This window comes from Mercenaria mercenaria, unplaced genomic scaffold, assembly GCF_021730395.1.
Source record: "Mercenaria mercenaria strain notata unplaced genomic scaffold, MADL_Memer_1 contig_692, whole genome shotgun sequence".
NCBI lineage: Eukaryota > Metazoa > Mollusca > Bivalvia > Venerida > Veneridae > Mercenaria > Mercenaria mercenaria.
The window spans coordinates 4,917-29,595 of NW_026463584.1; the positions used below are offsets into that span (position 1 = coordinate 4,917).

A 24,679-nucleotide genomic window follows, 5' to 3' on the forward strand; every position below is an offset into this window, starting at 1 on the left:
TTCCTCCATGCATTTCAAAGTTATGACCCAAACAAGATCTGACCTTTGACTTCCAAGTATAACCTTGACCTTTGAGAAAGGCACCTGGGGTTTGTGCATGACAATCCCTTTCATTGAGGTAAACATTCATGTCAAATATAAACGAGATTCCTCCATGCATATCGAAGTTATGACCTGAAGAATATATGAAATGACCTTGAACCTGTGTAAACAGATGTGACCTTGACCTTTGAAAGGAACCGCCATTTGGACAACTGTCTTCGCTTTTCGCAAGCAGGCTCAACAAAATCCTTTCCAGGTTTAGATTATACAGAGAGGTCACAAAATATAACCATTCGCAAATGGAAGCATCAACCAAAAGTGAGAAAGACAGATTTATAAACCTTTTATATACCATCAGTGCACATTTACTATTATTATCTTGGGGTATAATTATTAGTCTGTTATTCTGATTATTTGTGTACCCTATTTTACTGTATATTATATGTAGGAAAAGGTTAGTGAATCACAAAAAGATACATATAGAATAAGATACATGTATCAGTACTGTATAATGTCTGCAACATACACACCTGCCCACAATGGCAAATTATATATTTCCCATTAATGTACACAGTCAAGTCTTTTTTTTCCAATTAATGTACAAATATGTATGCACAGTCAAGTCATTTCTCTCCCATAAATGTACACATCCCTCTACACAGTGATTTAGACACTTCTTTCAAATTAATATGAAATTCTTAGTAAACAAGAGCTTGTAGAACACGAAATGCCCCCCTTGATGCATTCAGTAATTGCAAGGAACAGAAATTATTTGCTCACTGTAAACAAAAGTTCTACTGTTCTGATTCAATGTGACCTTGACCTTTGACCTATTGACCTCAAAATCGACAGGAGTCATCTACTGGTCATGATCAACCTCCCTATTATGTTTCGTGATCCTAAGCCCAAGCGTTCTCAAGTTATCGTCTGGAAAGGGTTTAACTGTTCCGGGTCACTGTAACTTTGACCTTTGGCCTACTGATCTCAAAATGTATAGGGGTCATCTGCTGGTCATGATTAACCTCTCTATCAACTTTCATGATCCTTGGCCCAAGCATTCCTGAGTTATCTTCCGGAAACCGTTTAACTGATCCTGGCCAATGTGACCTTGAACTTTGACCTGATGACCTCAAAATCAATAGGAGTCACCTGCCGGTCATGACCATCCTCCCTATCAATTTTTCTGATCCTAGGCCCAAGCGTTCTTGAGATATCTTCCGGAAACTGTTTTAATGTTCCTGGTCACTGTGACCTTGACCTTTGAGCTTCTGATCTCAAAATCAATAGTGGTCATCTGCTGGTGATGACCAACCTTTCTATCAACTTTCACAATCCTAAGCCAAAGCATTCTTGAGTTATCATCCGGAAACCGTTTAAGTGTTCCGGGTCACTGTGACCTTGACCTTTGACCCACTGATCTCAAAATCAATAGGGGTCATCTGCTGGTCATGACAAACCTCCCCATAAACTTTCATGATCCTAGGCCCAAGCATTCTTGCGTTATCATCCGGAAACCGTTTAACTGTTCTGGGTCACTGTGACCTTGACCTTTGACATAATGATCTCAAAATCAATAGGGGTCATCTGCTGGTGATGACCAACCTAGCTATCAACTTTCATGATCCTAGGCCCAAGCGTTCTTGAGTTATCATCCGGAAATGGATTGGTCTACATACAGACCGACCGTATACCCCTCCTTGTTCGAAGGGAGGCCTAATAACCGTGTCCAAAGCAACAAACACATTTTATCTTTCCAGTAATGTTCACTCTGTGGGGATGCACAATAACAGCAACTTTAGTTTCATAAAAATACTTCTTCCTATTTCTGTAGAATCGGATATAATGGTTAAAATACAGCAAGAACATATTTTATGCTAATATCCCTATTTCTCCTATCAAGAGACAACAAAACACTTTCATATTTAATCTTTACCCTGCTAAATTTCTAAAATGGACTGGTCCATCATTTAATTTGGCAGCACCACTTTTTATTCAAAGAGGTGTTCAATGAAAATTTACTGACAATAGAATACAGTGCAAGTGCAGACCATGCAGCCTGCACGTCTGCTATGGTCGCAAAGGCAAAATCCCTTGACACCAGTAGGCTAAAGGTTAAATCTAACACACACTCTTAATGTACTTCTAGCTCAGTTACAAACAGCTACATCTAAAAGTACAGTGGTAACAGATATGTTAGGGGTTTTTCATAAATTTCTTTTTGAATATTTTATATTGCTGAATTATCATCACCACTGATTTTTTTCTATTGTATGTATCAGCCAGTTTGAGCACAAAAACATTGAAATTGTAATTTTGAATACATTTGTCAACAGATTCTTATAAAACTTTAAAATTCTTTGGTTCAAAATGTCCGAAGTTTGAACACAAACTATTTTCAAAAAATTTGAAACTCAGTTTATACTCTACTTCATCTAGAGACCATCAGACTGATGTATAATATAATTTTTTTTTCTCTGGTGAAGAAGGAAGAAATTTTTGAACAACCCTGCTCAAGAATTGGTAAATCAAAAAGTATACTTACAAAGCATTGTGGTTACATCATATGCTGTGATAAACCATAAATGTGACTGTGTATTGTGATTAAATAAGATCACAAGCTTTTTCTTTGAAAACAACTTACCAACATAATCCTAATCAATGACCTATTGGTAAATATTATTTTTACTATTAAGTCACAATAACCCAATTAGGGGTATGTGACAACTTTCCGCTATTAAGGTGGAGGAAGACACCAAGTGCCTTTATGGGCATTGTTTCTTACTTGGGTAGATACCTGGACAACCAATGCTTCGCAAGCTAGATAGATTGCATATTCTCACATGATTACCAAAGCAAGGCTTGGTTTGATTTGGGTCTTACAGTACACCAACACAGTTCAAGTTATTTGGTGGTGCAGAGGACTTAAACTTTAGGTTTCATATCTCATTTACATCAAAACAAAAACATAAGGCACGGAATCAAAACTTAAAAAGATACAGCAAAACTTAGTGTTCAGACCCTATTAGTCACCTCCTAAAATCATGCAAAGGCTGTGATTCCAATTCTTTTCATATGAAAGTTGTTGTCCTGGAACCACATGGAACAAAGCAACGCTTGAAATCATTGAGGTGAGGGGCAAGTAATTTAAAAACCTGTGAAGCCATTTGGTTGGAGAAGTGGCTTAGCCTCAATTTATTGTAGCAGTGAGCACAATGCCCAACTTTATAGTGCCGCCTCACTAAAATATCAAACCGCAGAAATGTGACATGATACCATACCCAGTCATATTTTAATACACTGGGCTGAACAGTCCCAGCATAATCCTCTTAATGCTGAATGCCAACTACTAGTACAGCTACTAATATTATTTTTATGTCTTTGGAATGACTTGGCCAAGGAGAGAACACACTACCTACCGCTCTCTGAGTGGACACTCTACCACTTGGCTACCGAGGTGCTATTCAATTCTTTGAGATATGCTACAGAGGCGATATTCAATTCAGTGAGATAACCAAGTATGTGTGTGCACGAGTACAGGCATGCTGAATTAGTTTAAGCTGCATGACCCTTAGATATGCCATGCCAGGAGGTCGATGTTATGTAATGTGGGGAAATGTTTTATAAGTTTATGGGGGAAGTACTGTTAACAAGGGAATAGATTGCCGATTTCTCTTTTTCATAAAGACTATGTATGTATAACAAGAGATCACAGAGTGATCTTGGCGCCCACCAATGTGCCAATTTTGAGTGTTCCAAATTTCAAGACCTATTGACTAGCTCAGGGTCAAATTTCATTTCCGTACACAACACTGTGCATGTGGTCCAAATTCGAAAGCTGTAGCTTGAGAAATGTGAAAGTAGGTCACTAGATCAATTTCAAGGACAAAGTTCTTTGTACACAAAACTATGCATGTGCATCAAGTTTGAAGGCTGTAGTTTGAGAAATCTGAAAGTAGGTCACTAGGTCAATCTTAAGGTCAAAGTTTATTTCAGTACACAAAACTATGCAAGTGGTCCAAATTTGAAGGCTGTAGCTCGAGAAATGTGAAAGTAGGTCACTAGGTCAAAATCAAGGTCAAATTGTATTTCGGAACACAGAACTATGCATGTGGTCCGAATTTGAAGCCTGTACCTTCAAAAATGTGAAAGTAGGTCTCTAGGTCAGTGTAAAGGTCAAAGTTTGTTTCGGTACACAAAAATATGCATGTGGTCCAAATTTGAAGGCTGTAGCTTGAGAAATGTGAAAGTAGGTCACTAGGTCAAAATCAAGGTCAAATTTCATTTCGGAACACGAAACTAAGCTGTGGTCCAAATTTGAAGCCTGTACCTTCAAAAATGTGAAAGTAGGTCACTAGGTTAACGTCAAGGTCAAAGTTTTTTTTCAGTGTACAAAACTATGCATGTGGTCCAAATTTGAAGGCTGTAGCTACAGAAATGTGAAAGTAGGTCACTAGGTCAAAATCAAGGTCAACTCATGTCAAGGTTCATCTTGCCACTCAAAACCATACATGTGGTCCAAATTTGAATGTTGTAGGTTATTGACAAGAAGATTTTAAAAGCTTTTCCCTATATAAGTCTATATGAACCATGTGACCCCCGGGGCGGGGCCATATTTGATCCTAGGGGGATAATTTGAACAATCTTAGTAGAAGACCACTAGATGATGTCACATACAAAATATCAAAGCCCTAGGCCCTGTGGTTTTGAACAAAAAGTTTTTCAAAGTTTTTCCCTATATAAGTCTATATAAACCATGTGACCCCTGGGGCGGGGCCATATTAGACCCCAGGGAAATAATTTGAATCATCTTGGTAGAGGACCACTAGATGATGCTTCATACCAAATATTAAAGCCCTAGGCTCTGTGGTTTTGGACAAGAAGATTTTCAAAGTTTTTCCCTATATAAATCTATGTAAATTATAGAAATAAACAAAGGGCCATAACTCACTACAAAATTGTTGAACCAGTCTGATTTTTAGGGGGACACAACTAGGGTACCAATACATCATTCTGACAAAGTTTGGTCAAAATCCCCCTGGTAGTTTCTGAGGAGATGCGATAACGAGAAATTGTTAACGGACGGAAGGACGGACGGAAGGACGACGGACCACGGACGCAGAGTGATTTGAATAGCCCACCATCTGATGATGGTGGGCTAAAAACACATTCACAGCAAATACTAGTGAAGTGAGTGGTCATTCACATAAAATCTATAGAAGAATTAAGGTGCAATATACGAAAATTATTTTGTGGCAAGCAAAATTTCGCCTATTATCATCCCAAAACTGCGTAACTTGTAACAAAAAGCATATAATCTAAATGCATGAGTGCATATTTTTCCCTAGAAAATCATTACTAAATGATTTGTGTTATGATTCAACACAGTATTTCTTTTTACTACAGAAGATAGAAAACAAAACTACATGCTAATCAGATTAGATCGAGCTTTGAAACAGATGAAATTGTTACACAAAAATATATTTATGATGCATAAAAAAATACACCTTATCAACAGTAGCATTAATCAGTCATGTTGGATTTATTATATGGGAGTGTCATTGTAATTTTAACAAAACAAGCAGCTATGTAGCTGAACTTTACAGTGATGCTTATTCTTTTTAAAGATATTTACAAATGATCCGATGATAAGAGATAGATTGCAAAGTTCAAATTGACTTATGACGCAATTTGGTTCAAATGTCATCATTCTTTGTATTACACCACAATCTTAAATATTCTAAATATCTTACGACTGCCTGCTTTATCAATTAATACACTTGCTGCCATTTACTCTAGGCAGAATTAATGCTTACACAAATACCAGGTCCAGAAATTCTTTGTTATCTGGATAAAGAATGGAATTAAAGAATGACTTCTGGTAGTTGTAACTTCTACTCTGTCTAAACAGCTGATTGCATGTATTGCCATGCTGTCATTTGACTGAGGAATCTATGTATAGATCTAGACTTTCAATTTATCAAACATGCAGAATCACCTTAATCTACTAACTGCTGCAGCTGAACAAGAATACTGTTGTGCTTACCTTATAACCTGGTAAATTATGAGTGCCAGTTTTTAATGGTAGAATCTCCCTGGGCTTTGTTCCAAAAGAAGCTTTGTTCATATAATCAACTTCAACATTTCCACCAGCTGCTCTCTCATGATCTAACTTTGCATGACCAGTCTGAAACAGAACAAGAGGACCATGATGGTCCTGAATCGCTCACCTATCTCCACATGACCCAGTGTTCAACTGAGTATGACATCGTTATATCTATTATTTGACATAGTGACCTAGTTTTTGAGCACATGTAACCTAGATATCATCAAGATAAAAAATTCTGACCAATTTTCATGAAGATCCGTTGAAAAACATGGCCTCTAGAGAGGTCACAAGGCTTTTCTATTATTTGACCTAATGACCTAGATTTTGAAGGCACGTGACCCACTTTTAAACTTGACCTAGATATCATCAAGGTGAACATTCTCACCAATTTTCATGAAGATCTCGTGAAAAATATGGCCTCTAGAGAGGTCACAAGGTTTTTCTATTTTTCGACCTACTGACCTAGTTTTTGACTGCACATGACCCAGTTACGAACCTGGCCTAGATATCATCAAGCTGAACATTCTCACCAATTTTCATGAAGATCCATTGAGAAATATGGCCTCTAGAGAGGTCACAAGGTTTTTCCTATCTTTAGACCTACTGACCTAGTTTTTGACCCCACGTGACCCAGTTTTGAATCTGACTTAGATATCATCAAGATGAACATTCTGACCAATATTCATGAAGATCTCATGAAAAATATGGCCTCTAGAGAGGTCACAAGGTTTTTCTATTTTTAGATCTACTGACCTAGTTTTTAACCCCACGTGACCCAGTTTCGAACCTGACCTAGATATCTTCAAGGTAAACATTCTGACCAATTTTCATGAAGATCCATTGAAAAATATCGCCTCTAGAGAGGTCACAAGGTTTTCCTATTTTTAGACCTACTGACCTAGTTTTTGACCGCACATGACCCAGTTTCGAACTCGACCTAGATATCATCAAGGTGAATATTCTGACCAATTTTCATGAAGATCCATTGAGAAATATGGCCACTAGAGAGGTCACAAGGTTTTTCTATTTTTAGATCTACTGACCTAGTTTTTGACCCCACATGACCCAGTTTCGAACTTGACCTAGATATCATCAAGGTGAACATTCTGACCAATATTCATGAAGATCTCATGAAAAATATGGCCTCTAGAGAGGTCACAAGGTTTTTCTATTTTTAGATCTACTGACCTAGTTTTTTAACCCACGTGACCCAGTTTCGAACTTGACCTAGATATCATCAAGATGAACATTCTGACCAATTTTCATGAAGATGCATTGAGAAATATGGCCTCTAGAGAGGTCACAAGGTTTTCTATTTTTAGACCTAATGACCTAGTTTTTGACCCTACGTGACCCAGTTTCGAACTTGACCTAGATATCATCAAGATAAGCATTCTGACTAATATTCATAAAGATCTCATGAAAAATATGGCCTCTAGAGAGGTCACAAGGTTTTTCTATTTTTAGACCTACTGACCTAGTTTTTGACCCCACGTGACCCAGTTTCGAACTTGACCTAGATATCATCAAGGTGAACATTCTGAACAATTTTCATGAAGATCTTGTGAAATATATGGCCTCTAGAGAGGTCACAAGGTTTTTCTATTTTTAGACCTACTGACCTAGTTTTTGACGGCATGTGACCCAATTTCGAACTTGACCTAGATATCATCAAGATGAACATTCTGACCAATTTTCATAAAGATCCCATGAAAAATGTGACCTCTAGAGTGGTCACAAGCAAAAGTTTACGGACGCACGGATGCACGGACGCACTGACGCACGGACGGACGACGGACGACGGACACCGCGCGATCACAAAAGCTCACCTTGTCACTTTGTGACAGGTGAGCTAAAAATCAAAATACTTATGATTTGTAAACAACACACACACACCTTTCTTTCTCATTAGCAGGAAGTCCTATCAAAGTATATTTTTATGTTATGAAAAATCATGGTTTAGTCTAATTATACAATGTAGGAAACAAACTTAATTTGAAAATGTGCTAGACATTAAACATTTCTTTTGTTATACCTGTTGATACAGACACTGTTAATTCAGGGCTTTTCACCCTTATATAACAAGAGGTTGATATTAGGCCACTTCCCATTCCAAAAATATAGTTTTTTTTCCCAACTGTGGTAGAGACTTTTTAAAATACAAGGTCAGATTTCCAAAAATCATACCAACAGATGGTTTAGATTTTGTTCACATTTTAGTATTTCTGGAGGAAGCATATGCCTGGTACTGATTTTTTATCACACTATAGCCTAACAGCACAAAATACCACTAGTCTAATCAAATATTTTCAGTGCCCTGGATTTTAATCTGTGTCTCAGGGGAGATAATCCTTCTTTCTGTGTTTACTTCTGGTTGATTAACTTTTCCAAAATGTCACACAATCATAATGGGAAAAACTACAATTATTTGGTCACTGCACATAAAAGTTCTATTGCTCTGGGTCAATGTAACCTTATCCTTTGATCAATTTATCTGGAAACTGTTTAACTTTTCCAGCTCACTGTGACATTGACCTTTGACCTACTGACCATAAAATCAATAGGGGTCATCTGCTGGTCATGATTAATCTCCCTCTCAACTTTCATGATCCTAGGCCTAAGCGTTCTTGACTTATCATACAAAAACTGTTTAACTGTTCCTAATCACTATGGCATTGACCTACTGAACTCAAAATCAATTGGAGTCATCTGCTTGTTATGACCAACCTCCCTATCAACTTTTATCAACTTTCATGATCCAAGGTTGAAGCATTCTTGAATATCATCCAAAAACTTATCATCCAAAAACTGTTTAAGTATTCCAGGTCACTGTGACCTTGACCTTTGACCTACTGATCTCAAAATCTATTGAGGTCATCTGCTGCTCATGATCTACCTCCCTATCAATTTTCATGATCCATGGCACAAGCATTCTTGAGTTATCCTCCGGAAACTGTTTAACTGTTCCCTGTCACTGTGACCTTGACCTTTGAATCAATAGAGGTCATCTGCTGGTCATGACCAACTTCCCTATCAAATTTCATAAATTCAAGGCCAAAGGGTTCTAGAGTTATCATCTGGAATTAATTTAACAGTTTTGTGTCACTGTCAAATGAGATAATCTGCTGGTTATGACCAAACTCTCTATCAACTTTCATGATCCTAGGCCAAAGTGTTGTAGAGTTATCATCCGGAAATGGATTACTGTGAAATCATTTAATTTCGTCGGCACGAAATTTCGTGGTTTTGACCAAAACGGTAGTTTCGTGGGGACGTAAATTCGTGGATTTTCAATTTTTGTTAAAAATTTTTCTTTTTATAAAAAATCATAATTTCCGCAGGAAAAGATCTACTAGTACTTCTGTCCTTACATCTGAAGCCTATACGTGTCAAACAGCGCTACCATGGTTACCGAATTTGCAATCTTCGCCGCGGGAGATTAGCGAGTGATCATGTGCCAATTAACAATCGCGTTATCTATAATTATACGACCTCTAATTTGCAAAACTTTTTAAAATTGTGAAATATTCAATAAGAAAAGTCGGCGTCAATCAAAAAGTGTCAAAACCGTAGCACCTTGCACAATTAGCATTCATAATCGAAACAAATATAAAGTTGATCATTGATCATTTGATCAACTAGCTCTAGTTATTGTACTGCAAATTAAAACAAACTATAACAGATTTAAATAATTTTGTTTTTATTCCGTAGTACTAGTATAACCATAGTAATCCTTACATAAACTATTATAAACTGGTCCGACTATTTTTGCAAAATGAATGGCGCGCCTGCATCTAAAATTACAAGCTGTTGAACTTGTGCATGTGTTATTTCCTGCCGAGAAACGCGTAATGTGAATTAAGTATTAATGCATCGGACGCAAATCTAGCAATTAATTTATGATATTTAATAGTTCCAAAGACGTAGTATTTTACCACATGACAGTCAAAATAAAGGCTAGTGTATAAACATTGCATAGCGCGGCCGAAAAAATCAAATAACAGCCGTATTATAGTGCGGTTGGCACGTGACGCTACGTCAAACTTCTATTTTTAGTTTCTACTTTTACTTTGACAAGCATGTCATAAACAAACCACGGGTACATTTCTAAATGAAATAGTCGGTTTTGTTTCCATGCATACTTATGTTTATCGTTGATGGAGCCTCCATAAACTACACGTAAGCTGCAGGTTAGTACTGCCGCATGCATTCAACTATGAATCAGATTGAACGGCTATGGTGTCCATTTTGGCGACTTTGTGTACAATTAAAAATATCGTGGGCACAATTTGTTCGTTGGAACTTAAATTCGTGGTTGAGCTCAACCACGAAAATTAATCCCCCACGAATAATAATGATTTCACAGTAGTCAACATACCGACTAACAGACATCTGCAAAACAACATACCCTTCTTTGAAGGAGGGCATAAATACGAGGGTTAATCAAGAAGTAATGTCACTGTGGTCATAAAAACAATGTGTATGTGTCACTGGTGTCATAAAGACAATGTGTATGTGTCACTGGTATCACTGGTGTCATAACAAGAGCTGTCCGTAAGACAGCCAAGTTCAACTATTCGAAATATTGTCCCAGAAACAGGAAAATATTACCCAAAAAGGTTAAATATCAAAAGAGTTTTAAGTTCAAAAGGGGACATAATTTGACCAAAATGCATATCAGAGTTATGGAACTTGCTGCTATCAACTAGTTTTATAACCCCGAAGGCACATGTGAAGTTTCAATTCAATATCTGCATTAGTTTTGGAGACAGTAACTTTCATGTAAAACTTTAACCAGTTCAAAAGGGGGCATAATTTGCCCAAAATACATATCAGAGTTATGGGACTTGACCCAGTAAGGTTGGTAATTGATCTAGAAAAAGAAAAAATAAGTTTCAAAACTATATGCCTTTTAGTATTAGCTGTATGTACTTGCATGCTAAACTTTAACCAGAATTTTCTAAGTCCAAAAGGGGGCATAATTTGGCCAAAATGAAGGTCAAAGTTATGGGACTTACTGCTATCAACTAGTTTTATAACCCCGAAGACACATGTGAAGTTTCAATTCTGTATCTGCATTAGTTTTGGAGACAGTAACTTGCATGTAAAACTTTAACCAGAATTTTCTAAGTCCAAAAGGGGGCATAGTTTGCTCAAAATACATGTATACAGCTTGATGTTAGTCCTATAACAATACAACTATGAATTAATTTGCCATGTGTATTACAGGGTACTTCTAATCCACCCTCAACAGATCTAAATCATTGTTTCTAGGCTTAGCTGTAACTGACCAAAGGCAACTAACCGATACAATAGCAGAACATTCGAACATTGCAGAACAACACATATTTTCTATGAGTAAAGGTTAGTAAAATGCACAGATCTCATCAGACAACAAATGTGCATAATAGTAGCCAACTGACTGTTGTAACCTATGGAATATTATCACTGCAAATGCAAATGCACTGTCAATTTAAAGTCATTAAATCTATTACCAACAAACACAACCTACAGATCAAATTACCTTATCTGTCTTTCCATTCTTTGTGCCATCTTTCTTATACTTTGCTTTCACACTACCATTTTTCTTGACATCAGTACCAGAAAGCCCTGCCAAGTGAACGACTGATTTTAATAACAAGTCATATATCTCGTATTACTTGCATGAAATAGAAAGATAAAAATACACCAATTTCTTGAAACGAATCAACTGGACAAGAATGCCTCTAACCTTTTGGTTATTATTATCAATTATTTATTTTGTTTAATGTCGTCCAAACAAAATCATAGCTCATATGGCAACTTTCCAGCATTTTATGGTGGAGGAAGACCACAGGTGCCCCTTGGGAAGACCCAGGAGTAGGCACCTGGATAGAACCAACTACTTTATGCAAAGCAGCTGGATGGCTTTGTCATATAAACCTACAGCAATTGTCTGTAACCATACGACCTAGGATTTTGATATTTGATACCTTAATCACTTGGCCACGAAGGCCCCTTCCGAGCTATTGAAAAGCCATAACTTCAAAAACTATTAAAATACAACAGCTATTCATCAATTGATTAAAGTACTGATTTGATTTGTCTGGTAAACAAAAGCTGTTGCAAGTCAGAAATGCTAAAATATTCAACTGCCTTGTCAATTGAATGAATATAGAAGTTGAAAAAGTAGCGTAATTTGGAAACAAGAGAGTCATGATGATCCTGGATCGCTCACCTAAGTAATATGAGCTACATGTTTCAAATGTCAAACTGATGATAAAATATTAAGGAAGTCAGTAGGTCACATTCATGGTCAATGAAATTCAGTTTTACGATTTGTGTGCAAAACTAAATTTCAAGGCTGTATCTTAAAACACAAGAAAGTAGGTCAGTAGGTCAAGGACACAGTCAAGTGACATCATATTACTTGGGGTCATCGGGTAATTATAATTAAACAGTCTTGAAAATAGGATCAGATGATTATCTAAGTATTTTTCCTATATAACTCACATAATAACTAAGTGACCCCAGGGCGGGGCCTCTTTTAACCCCACGGGCATAATTTGAACAGTTTTGGTAGAGGACTACTAGACAATGCATCATACCAAATATCAAAATCCTAGGTCGTATGGTTACAGACAAGAAGATTTTTAAAGCTTTTTCCTATACAATTCTTTATAAAACTTGGGACCCCCAGGGCAGGGCCTCTTTTCACCCAAGGGGTACAATTTGAACAATTTTGGTTGAGGACCGTAAGACAATGCTACAAACAAAGTATCAAAGGTCTAAGTGTTGTGGTTTCAGACAAGAAGATTTTTACTTTTTTTCCTATATAAGTCTATGTAAAACTTGGGACTGCCAGGGTGGGGCCATATGTCATCCTAGGGGGATAATTTGAACAATCTTGGAAGAGGACCACTAGATGCTGCTACATACCAAATATCAAAGCCCTAGGCCATGTGGTTCTGTACAAGAAGATTTTCAAAGTTTTCCCTATATAAGTCCCATGTGACCCTAGGGGGATAATTTGAACAATTTTGGTAGAGGACCACTAGATGATGCTACACACCAGATATCAAAGCCCTAGGCCCTATGGTTTTGGACGAGACGATTTTTTAAGTTTTTCCTTTCGGTTGCCATAGCAACCAAAGTTCTGCATGGAATTCTGCATGGAATTCAATTCTTTGAATAATTTTGAAAGGGGGCCACCCAAGGATCATTCCTGTGAAGTTTGGTGTAATTCTGCCCAGTGGTTTTCAAGAAGAAGATTTTTTTAGAAATTGCTGACGGACAACGCACTACGCACGACAGACATAAAGCAGTCACAATAGCTCACCTTGTCACTTCGTGACAGGTGAGCTAAAAATGCAAAATAGTTACGGGACCTGTGCAATGTAAGTCAGTCCAGAGTAATGACCGCATAAAGTTCAATATAAAAGTGAGAGGCTGAGTTTTTGATCCCTGGATGTGGTGCATGTTCTCTCTATTTGAGAGTAGATTGCATGACCTCCGTCTCCGAGTGGGTGAGTCTGTTCTTGTACAGAATCATTGAGGTTAACTGACTGCCGTTCCATAACTAAAATACTGTTGAAAAAACATCTTTAAACCCAAGCAAACACATAACTTAATCTGTGTCACTTTTTGTTAACACCACACTTGGAGGTTTTATTTATATCATCATTACTATGTTTCACACACTTACAGAATATTAGCAGTGTATTACAATCTTTACCTGATCCTAAACACTCAAGCTCTGTTTGATCTTGACCTATCTTGTTGAGCAAGACATCAATATACGTTGGCCCTCTGAACCTGTGTATAAATCAAAATAAATAGGAGGTAAATCTGGATCAAAGGTTATAAAACTCATTTTGGAGACCAGTCTGAGAAAGCAGCCTAGCCATTGGTCAATTTTAAATTTGAATTCAAAAATAACAAATAAGATGCTGTAGTTTTGAGACTGGTTTCCAAACTAAGTTCTATAACCTGGAGACAAATGGAGAGGCGCGACTTCAGTATATAGAAAATACATAACAAAATAGATAAATAAATTTATGCTTAAATATTTCTTTCTTGCAACAAGATTATACACAGACTTTACAAGTATTTTAAAGGTGAAAATAAATTACTATCATCTAAGGATGATATAATTGCCAACTAACTTTGTTGAAATTTTTATACACTTTCTTTTTTTTTTAAAGACAAAGACTCTTACCTTGGCATAGAAAATGTAAATAAGCAATTAGTGAGATCTTTTGCTGAAAGACTTGTTTGGTGTACAATGTCATTGTAAAGGTGGGTAAAGGCAGTGGGAGCTGAATGTAATAGTTTTCGACTGAAATAAAATTTATATAAAGTAAGGAATGAATACTGAGTAATTCAAGTAACTACTAAATGCTTATCTTTTGGTGAAACAGAGCTTGCTAATAAATATCAAAAGAATTAGACACAAGACAATAAGAACTGTTCTACAGCACTTGCAGAGATTTGGTTCTAAACTTGGAAAAGAACACAAACTTTTGATAGTTTATCCTTTGCTTGCACAGAGATATTTGAATAAACAGAAAATAATGCTATGGAGCAGAACAAAGAAATTGATACCATTAAGCCAAAACATTGTAGTCTACTATAATGATGTCATTTACAAAGCTTAAGCAATTAGTTTTTAAATTAGTCTATATGAATATGTTCTTAGCTTGATGGTGATGAAAGCTTCAAGCTTATTAAATCAGTCTCAAGTCTTCTTCCAGGAAGAACCTGGCCCCGTGTTCACAAAACATTTTGCGATCTCAGCTGAGTTTGTGTTTGAAATTTCAATACCAAATTTACGAAATCTTCAAGGTTAAATTCCACCTGAAACTGACCATAAATACTGAATAGCCACTTGAAAATAGTTATTAACTTGAAATTCAGTTTTAAACATACTATTTAGATAGAAATGACATATTAAGTTTCATAATCAAACTCAGCTAAGACTGAAAATGTTTTGTGAACACGGGGCCAGTACTGGTGTCATATGTTCAAAATGGGGCTCGAACTACAACATCCAGGATGAGGGGCCGACACATTTTGGGCAGATAGCATATATATAAGTTGTAATTCTATGGTAAGAAACAATATTTTTACAGCTAGGGTTTTACCATATATGCAAGGGAATGTTGACAGCACCATTAAACCATTTTAAACCATTTGGTGATAGGTTCCTAAACTTTTTGCCTTCGACGTCAGTAGTTTGTTGCATAGAAACATCTCTAACTTCAGTATCACTGGGCTGAAGCAGAAAGGTATAATGCAAATTGTAAGCTCTCAGTTATATACTTAGCAGAGTAGAACACTCTACAAGTAGACTACAAAACTCAAAACAAGAGCATCGCATTGCGGGTGCAGACGCTCATCTGTTTTTCTTGTCTCTGTATTATAGAAATATTGACCTACCTATGATTTTCTAAGTCCAAAAGGGGCCATAATTCTTGCAAGAAGGATTGCAGACTTACAATACTTGCTGTGCAGTGTCAGCTTGTAATGGTTACTAAATTCTCCAAGTTTTAAAGCAAAAACTTTGACTGTACAGGATAAAAGTTGACCTAAACGCAAAACTTAACCAAAAAATCTGATATTTTCCAAGTCCAAAAGGTGCCATAATACTTGCAAAAAGCAGGATGGAGGATTGTTTTGTGCTGTACAGTGTCAGCTTTTGATGATGAGCAAGTGTTGCAAGTTTGTTTCAAAGCAATAGCTTGAGCAGTTTAGGAGAAAAATTGACCTAAACATAAAACTTAACCAAACAAGGAGCTGCATTCAATAAACGCTTGATTCCCCCGGTGGCATCCTTGTCGATACAAAGCAACCTAAGTCCAAAACGAGGTCAAGGTCAGACTGAGGTCAGGTGATGTTTGAAGACGAGGAATGGTCACAGGTTACATCTGTATTAGTATCAATTCATTCTTGTAAGCGGTATTGCAGCTAGACGAAACGGTCCCATTTGGTTAACCAAGAGATGGCCCATATAAAGCAACCTAAGTCCAAAATGAGGTCAAGGTCAAGGTAAAACTGAGGTCAGGTGATGTTTGAAGATGAGGAATGGTCACAGGTTACATCTGTATTAGTATCAATTCATTCTTGTAAGTGGTATTGATGCTAGACAAAACGGTCCTATTTGGTTAACCAAGAGATGGCCCATATAAAGCAACCCAAGTCCAAAATGAGGTCAAGGTCAAACTGAGGTCAGGTGATGTCTAAAGATGAGGAATGGTCACAGGTTACAGGTTACATCTGCATTAGTATCAAGTCATTCTAGTAAGGGGTATTGATGCTAGACGAAACGGTCCCATTTGGTTAACCTCATACGGACGGACGGACAAACGAACGAACGCACGTTCCTACATATGGATAGTTATGTGGCTACTCCTTTGTTCTCTCTATTGTTCTTTTAGCCACGTAAGAGAAAAGTAGCCACATAATAGCCTTACGGAATGAATGACATCAAAGAAAAAGTACAGTTACCTATTGTTCCTATAGCCACATAACTATGCAAATGTGAGCTCGGACGGACGAACGAACGGACAGGACAATCACTATATGCCTCCCGCATCAGTAGATGTCGGGGGCATAAAAATCTGATATTTTCTAAGTCCAAAATGGGCCATAATTCTAAAATAAGCAGAAAGGAGTTATGTTTCTTGTTGTACAGAGTCAAGTAATGATGGTAAACAAGTGTTGCAAGTTTCAAAGCAATCAGGGCTCTTGCGAGTGGGCAACTTGAGCGAAATAGGCGCTTTGGAACTTAAAACCTGGCTCAAAAATAACCTCAAAGCAAAATGCAAGTCACCTCGATATTCGCACTCACTAATTAATGCTACTCTGACTGTTGAGAATTTGCACGGTGTCAAAATGAGTGTTGAATACACGAACACATGCCGATAGCGTAATTTAAGCTCCGCCTACTTCAGGTACTTTCGAGATTCCCCCCCACCCCCCGCCGAGAAGTGTAAAAGCGAATCAAATTAATATCCCATACACTACAGTTGATTGTGTTCAGCCAATTAGCGCTGCGGTTACGTCTTTGCCACTTTATGCTTAATTTGTCAGCATGTCCAAGTGCAAAAAACAATGTTTCCTAAAGAAACTGCTGATTAACCATGCGATTAATTGAAATATTGTACACATTTTTTTGTTATCTATGATAAAGAATGACATGTAATGTATTAAATATGTTAAATTGAATTCCATCGATGAATTCATTCGAATATGTATTGCTAGTTTAAATTTAATTTGGGTGAGATACTGTTCGCCGATGTAGTGACTCGGTGTTAATAATAAACACTTTCATCCTGCATTCATACAAAATAGTTATAACCAAAAATCAACAGGTTAGATTTACAGCATCGGCTTGAATTTTTGAAAATGACTTTTCAGAATTTGTAATGAAACAATAACCACTGTATGGGAAATTACGTAACTAAGAAAATGAATTGTCACATCAATGCTTTTTATCTAGAAAGAAGAAAATTATAGCCACCTTTCCCACTTCACCCTAAAGTTTCCCCACTTCTCCCTAAATCAGCTTGAGGGAGAAGTGATTTCTCCCAAAAAATTGGACCTAGCTAGATCCCTGAAAGCGATAGCTTATATCTTTGATAGTTTAGGAGAAAAGCTGACCTAAACATAAAACTTAACCAGGCAACGCCGATGCCGACACCAATGCCAATCAAGTGATGACAATATCTCATCATTTTTTTTCTCAAAAAATCAGATAAGCTAACAATAGCTGAAAGCTGAAATAGCCACATGCCAGCAACTCCTTAAAAGTTTCATAGAAATTGAACTGGATTATACTCACTTGATGAAAGTAACAAACAGCTTACTTAAAAACAGGCAACCTGGTCATTTAATGCTTTAAGTCTGGACCAGTCATGATAAATCAAAGGCCTGTATGGGATGTTATGACCCAAGTATTTATGTCTGTCATCAAAGTGGCAAATTGGAAGTGACCACTATGAAACAGTTGGGCCACTATATCAAAGTTTGATACATGGCATCAACATCTGATTAAAATTCCATTATGCATACTTCCTACAAGAAGTTCTTTTTTTTAATTTGTGCATGGTTTTATAAACTACTGCACATGAAAATTCCCTTAAAATCTGAAATAAAGTTTTAATCAAGTCATTAAATAAATTGTCTACTGACCACCTTTACCCCTTGTTTTTGAAGGGGGCATAATGACAGAGGACTGCCTAGTTGATTTCGCTTGTTATGTCCCAGTTTCCTTTCCTCAACCACATTATGACTGGGATTATCATTATGATCTTCCCTTCCCATTTATAATAAGACAACTATCCTTACCTTAAAATGTTTACTGCATACTGTAACAATGGAATGCTGCTTAATAACCACTTCCTGACAAACCACTGAGCTTTCTACTAGGGCTTCACTGGAAAAAATTTCAATAAATCATGCCACAAAGTGACCAAATTGACTATCAGCATATTGATTCAAGAATGCGTTATAACTTATGCTATACAAGTTTTAACTATCCACTGCAAAAAGTTGCATTTTTCTTGCATTGACCATGGTAATAATTAGGGATGACAACGAATATTTGAATACTCGTTCATTACACAAATATTTGAATACTGTTTTACTATTCGAAGTAAAAAATAAGATCATGAAAAATGAATAAAAGCCAAATGAAAGAACAAACAAGAGCTGTCACTAATGGTGACAAATGCCCACCGCAGCACCTTGACCTGGTGACCCTAAAGTCAGTAGGGGTGGTGTACTCAATAAGTACTATCAGCATGTGAAGTTTGAAGGTCCTGGGTGAAGGGTTCGCATGTAAAGTACCTTCATGCAAAAAGTTAACGTTGGCCCCTGTGACCTTGACCTTTGACCTGGTGACCCCAAAGTCAGTAGGGTTGGTGTATTCATAAAGTACTATCAGCATGTGAAGTTTGAAGGTCCTGGGTGCAATGGTTCGCGAGTAAAGTGCCTTCATGCAAAAAGTTAACGTTGGCCCGTGACCTTGACCTTTGACCTGGTGACCCCAAAGTCAGTAGGGGTGGTGTACTCAATAAGTACTATCAGCATGTGAAGTTTGAAGGTCCTGGGTGCAGTGGAGCGAGTAAAGTGCCTTCATTCAAAAAGTTAACATTGGCCCCTGTGACCTTGACCTTTGACCTGGTGACCCCATAGTCAGTATGGGTGGTGTACAAGTACTATCAGCATGTGAAGTTTGAACGTCCTGGGTGCAGTGGTTCGCAAGTAAAAGGCCTTCATGCAAAAAGTTAACATTGGCCCCTGTGACCTTGACCTTTGACCTGGTGACCCCAAAGTCGGTAGGGGTGGTATACTCAATAAGTACTATCAGCATGTGCAAAGTTTGAAGGTCCTGGGTGCAGTGGTTCGCGAGTAAAGTGCCTTCATGCAAGAAGTTAACGTTGTGAAGAACGAACGAACGAACGAATTAAGGAACGGACGGACAGTTGAAAACTAATATGCCTCCCTTCGGGGGCATAAAATTGTGTTTGTTTACCTTATTTGCCCAAACCAGCTTTCATTATAAATTCGCACGAATATGGCTCCTGTCTTTGTCAGACGTGTCACCTTGTATATAAGCATACCGAGATTGTGCATCGCTATGGTGATGACAGTGTACCCTGTAGTTATTACCGCTAATTGCTTACCTTTAGAAAATTTTATTGGTCACAAACTGATGCAAATGCATTATAACTCACCTTGTTTCCGGTAGGTGCGAACCATGTGTAATTAAAATTGATCAGACACCACATCATAAACAAGTCAGATGGGATGCATATCATTTTTTTACGTAAATTGGATTATTGTAATGAAATGACGTATGAATGCATTTCGTATGGTTAACTTTTTTTTTAATCAATACTCAACTCTCAGACAAAGAGACTAAAGTTAAGCCAAATATTTCTTTTTCTTTATATTACCCTTATCCCACCTGCAGTGAATCTACTGTCTAAATGCAAATAAATTCTGTATAGATTATATGTAAAACAAGAGTGCCAGAATGTCACAATATATGCCCGTCATAGCAAATTTCTTTACACCAGCACCTGCATTTGCAAATGGAATTTTAGTTCTGTGGTTGTGTAGTAATTATTGTAATCTAATTCTTTTGTTTTTGTAAGTCCACAAAATAAGAGCTGTCACTAATGGTGACAAATGCCCCCACAGCGCCTTGACCTTTGACCTGGTGACCTTGACCCTTGACCTGGTGACCCCAAAGTCAGTAGAGGTCGTGTACTCAATAAGTACTAACGTAATGGGCCGAATATAGGTCGCACTTGTGTATAGAACGCAGTGAAAAAATATCAGCAGAATTCTGGAAAAATGCTTATACCCACTTATCACTTATCCGAATTTATGTTTGTCCGAAATTCGCTATAGTTTCTATAAACTCGCCAGTTTTTGCTTAATAGCTGTCGATGTTTTTGGATGTTGTGGCAAGTATTTAAACTGAAAAGCATAAACTCTGTGTAAGCACTAAACTGCTGCATCCTCTGAACACTCCATGAATATTGACGCCAGTGAAAACGAAAGTACACTTTGGCACGTGGCGGTAAAATGACGTAATTTTAAGACTGGTTTGCAAATTGGTTTGAACATTACGAATCAGCAACTATGATCATATTGGATCAGTCTAAAATCTTGCATGCACATGTTTACAATTGCCTCCGGGTATGATTAAACGGTTAATTGTTTGCAGATTGTGACAGTAGGTGGTAAGATAATTAATGCCTCAGGCGTGAATTTCTCGATAAACAAGAGGATTATAGACAACTATCAAAATTATGTTTGAAGATTAAATAATCGATTTCCAGGCTACCTGATAAAGAGTTCCAAGTATTTCAATGCAAAATGTGTGAAAACATGCAGGGAAAGTTTTACACAGGTCTTGTTAAAAACTTAATGATCAGTTACAGAAATGCATTGTAAAAAAATTTTAATGAAAAACAGCATTTATTTATCTTTTTAACGCGAGCTCTAAATTTTACATTTTATAGTTTAGTTTAATCATATTTTATTGCTTTCCATACAAATACAATACAAATTTACAAGACATGCATACAAAAAAAAAACGAACAAAATGTAAGAATATTACAAATGCATGGATATATAGATTACATAAAAAAGCAAAAGGGTTGGGCCACAAGTTTTAACAACATTAGCAAGTTGGCCCTTCCAACATTTATACAAAAGTAATTCAAGACGCCGGGTCCCGATACCGGCTATAAGCTATGCCCGATTCATTGGTATTTACTCCCCTTGAATTCTCTTCAATATAGAGGTAAGCGGGGTAAACAAAGATCGATTTTCTTAATTTTTGAGTCGGGGAAAATGTTTGGTCTTTTTCTATCCCCATATATAGGACGCATCGGTCCTTCAAGACCAGAATCTCGTAAAAAAAATAGGCGTCTTATATTTGTAGGATGACGGTATCAGCATGTGAAGTTTGAAGGTCCTGGGTGCAGTGGTTCGCGAGTAAAGTGCCTGCATGCAAAAAGTTAACGTTGTGACAAACGGACGGACAGTTGAAAACTAATATGCCTCCCTTCAGGGGCATAAAAACTCCTTACCAGGAAGAAATACCTTAAAATAATCCTAGAATTTGAAAGTACCATCTATGTTGTACCACAAAAAAGTGGTCTTGGTTTATACCTACGGTCAATTGTAAAAAAGTTACAATATAAGTTATAAGTAACAAGTTAAATCTTCAAAAAAAGAAACAAAAAAAATGTATGTAGCAGGCCTGTTGTACTACAGAAAAGTGGTCTCAATTTTTCCCTATGACTAGTAATGAAAAAGTTAAAAAATAAGCTATTTATAGTAACAACCAAGGGAAATAATCCTAAAGGGACCTGCGCATGACACTTCCTCTCATGATGGTATACAATTGTGCCGAATTACATCAAAATCCCTCTATGCATGAAGAAGATATGCTCTGGACAAAGTCATTCTTGAATTTGATATTTGATATCTAAGTGTGACCTTGACCTTAGACCTAGGGACCTGGTTCTTGCGCATGACACTCCGTCTCATGATGGTGAACAATTGCGCAAAGCAACAGCAAAATCCCTCCATGCATGAAGAAGATATGCTCCGGACAGTCATTCTTGAATTTGACCTTTGACCTCTAAGCGAGACCTTGACCTTAAGACCTGGTTCTTGCCCATGACACTCTGTCTCATGATGCTGAACAACTGCAAAGTTTCATCAAAATCCCTCCATGCATGAAGAAGATATGCTCCGGACAAAGTCTGTGGACGCCGCCCTAATCCGCCCACCAGGGGCGTTCCCATAGTACGTCCTGTTTTTCAAACGGGCGTATAAAAAGCAAATAACGAATATTTTATACACTAAAAGATGAACAAGCAAAGAGGACAATTTCTTAGTTTTAATTAGTCAATGTCTGAATTACTTAAATTGTAAACGAAAGTAGAATTATGCATGTCGCTGAATATGGTAGAACAAGAGGGCCATGATGGCCCTATATCGCTCACCTGTTATCATTGCACTTGAGGACAAGAAGGTCCTCAGTAAAATATCAAAGTTAAAAGGACAGGAACAACAAAGGGAAGAAATTTAACCAAAAAGAAAAAAAAATCTTACAAGGTATAGACATGTCAAAATACACCTAAAAATTGGAGGTACCATCCATGTTGTACCACAGAAAAATGGTCTCGGTTTTTCCCTACGGCCAATAATAAAAAAGTTACTAAAAATAAGCTATTTATAGTAACGTAAAAGGGAAGTAATTAAAAAAATAAATATTGTAAGTGAACAAAAGAAGGATCTGCCAAATAAATCTGTTGACATAAATGAAATTTCAGATCAGTATCTTCATAAGTTATGGAGATATACCCATTTTAATTTGAAATAAAACCAGTCCATAGTTATCTACCCTGATTGTCTCTGTCCAACTAATAACAATAATGAAATTTCAAATAAGTCCTATAAGTACTTACTGATATAAATCCATTTTGATTACAATCAGGGGAGGTAATCAGATATAAAATAACTCTGGAACCTACGATTGGATCTGATTTGTCATGGAATCCAAGATTTATTCTTGTTGAAGATATTTTGGAAGTTTGCATCAAATAAAACAATAAATGAAGTCTCTATATGGCTGCAAAAGCCAAAATAGTCAATTTTGGACCTTTAAGGGGTCATAACTCTGGAACCCTTGATGGAATCTGGCCAGTTGAAGTAAGGAAGCAAGATCTCGTGGTGATACAAGTTGTGTGCAAGTTTGGTTAAAATCAAATCATAAATGAAGCTGCTATTGTGCAGACAAGGTCAAAATAGCTAATTTTGGCCCTTTCAGGGGCCATAACTCTGGAACCCATTGTGGGATCTGGCCGGATCAAGAAAGGAATCGAGATCTTATGGTGACACAAGTTTTGTGCAAGTTTGATTAAATTCAAATCATAAATGAAGCTGCTATTGTGCAGACAAGGTCAAAATAGCTAATTTTGGCCCTTTCAGGGGCCATCACTCTGGAACCCATGATGGAATCTCGCCAGTTCAAGAAAGGAACCAAGATTTTATGGTGATACAAGTTGTGTGCAAGTTTGGTTAAATTCAAATCATAAATGAAGCTGCTATTGTGCAGACAAGGTCAACATAGCTAATTCTGGCCCTTTAAGGGGCCATAACTCTGGAACCCATAATTGAATCTGGCCAGTTCAAGAAAGGAACCAAGATCTTATGGTGATACTAGTTGTGTGCAAGTTTGGTAAAAATCAAATCATAAATAAAGCTGCAATTGTGCAGACAAGGTCAAAATAGCTAAATTTGGCCCTTTCAGGGGCCATAACTCTGGAACCCATGATGGGATCTGGCCGGTTCAAGAAAGGAACCGAGATCTTATGGTGATACAAGTTGTGTGCAAGTTTGGTTAAAATAAAATCATAAATGAAACCACTATCGTGCAGACAAGAAATTGTTGACGCACGCACGGACGCACAGACGACGGAAGACGGACGAAGGGCGATCACAAAAGCTCACCTTGTCACTATGTGACAGGTGAGCTAAAAACACGTAGGCTGTTGATCAGCTGATGATCAAATATTTGAATATTCATTCGGAAGGTTGACCGAGTATTCGAATACCAACAAGAGCTGTCCGTAAGACAGCCAAGCTCGACTATTCGAAATATTGTCCCAGAAGCAGGAAAATATTACCCAAAAAGGTTAAATATTAAAAGAGTTTTAAGTTCAAAAGGGGGCATAATTTGACCAAAATGCATATCAGTTATGGGACTTGCTGCTATCAACTAGTTTTATAACCCCGAAGGCACATGTGAAGTTTTAATTCAATATCTGCATTAGTTTTGGAGATAGAAACTCGCATGTAAAACTTTAACCAGAATTTTCAAAGTCCAAAAGGGGGCATAATTTGCCCAAAATACATGCCAGAGTTATGGGACTTGACCCAGTGAGGTTGGTAATTGATCTAGAAAAAGAAAAAAAAGTTTCAAATCTATATGCCTTTTAGTAATTGCTATATGTACTT

General features: G+C 37.2%; 1 protein-coding gene across 1 annotated transcript in view; it reads right to left on the reverse strand.

Annotated features, from left to right (window-relative positions):
- Positions 1-6,085: 6,085 nt before the first annotated feature.
- The window catches only part of LOC128554731 (uncharacterized), a gene marked incomplete at its 3' end in the record, with an annotated part of 36,087 nt that continues 17,493 nt past the window's right edge, over positions 6,086-24,679 (reverse strand). Inside the window, exons 5-10 of the mRNA XM_053536044.1 lie at positions 18,476-18,563; positions 15,271-15,401; positions 14,346-14,465; positions 13,863-13,942; positions 11,673-11,758; positions 6,086-6,226 (exon numbers count right to left, since the gene is read on the reverse strand). Of these exons, the coding sequence (XP_053392019.1) occupies positions 6,086-6,226; positions 11,673-11,758; positions 13,863-13,942; positions 14,346-14,465; positions 15,271-15,401; positions 18,476-18,563 (646 nt within the window). The remainder of the gene's footprint in view (positions 6,227-11,672; positions 11,759-13,862; positions 13,943-14,345; positions 14,466-15,270; positions 15,402-18,475; positions 18,564-24,679) is intronic.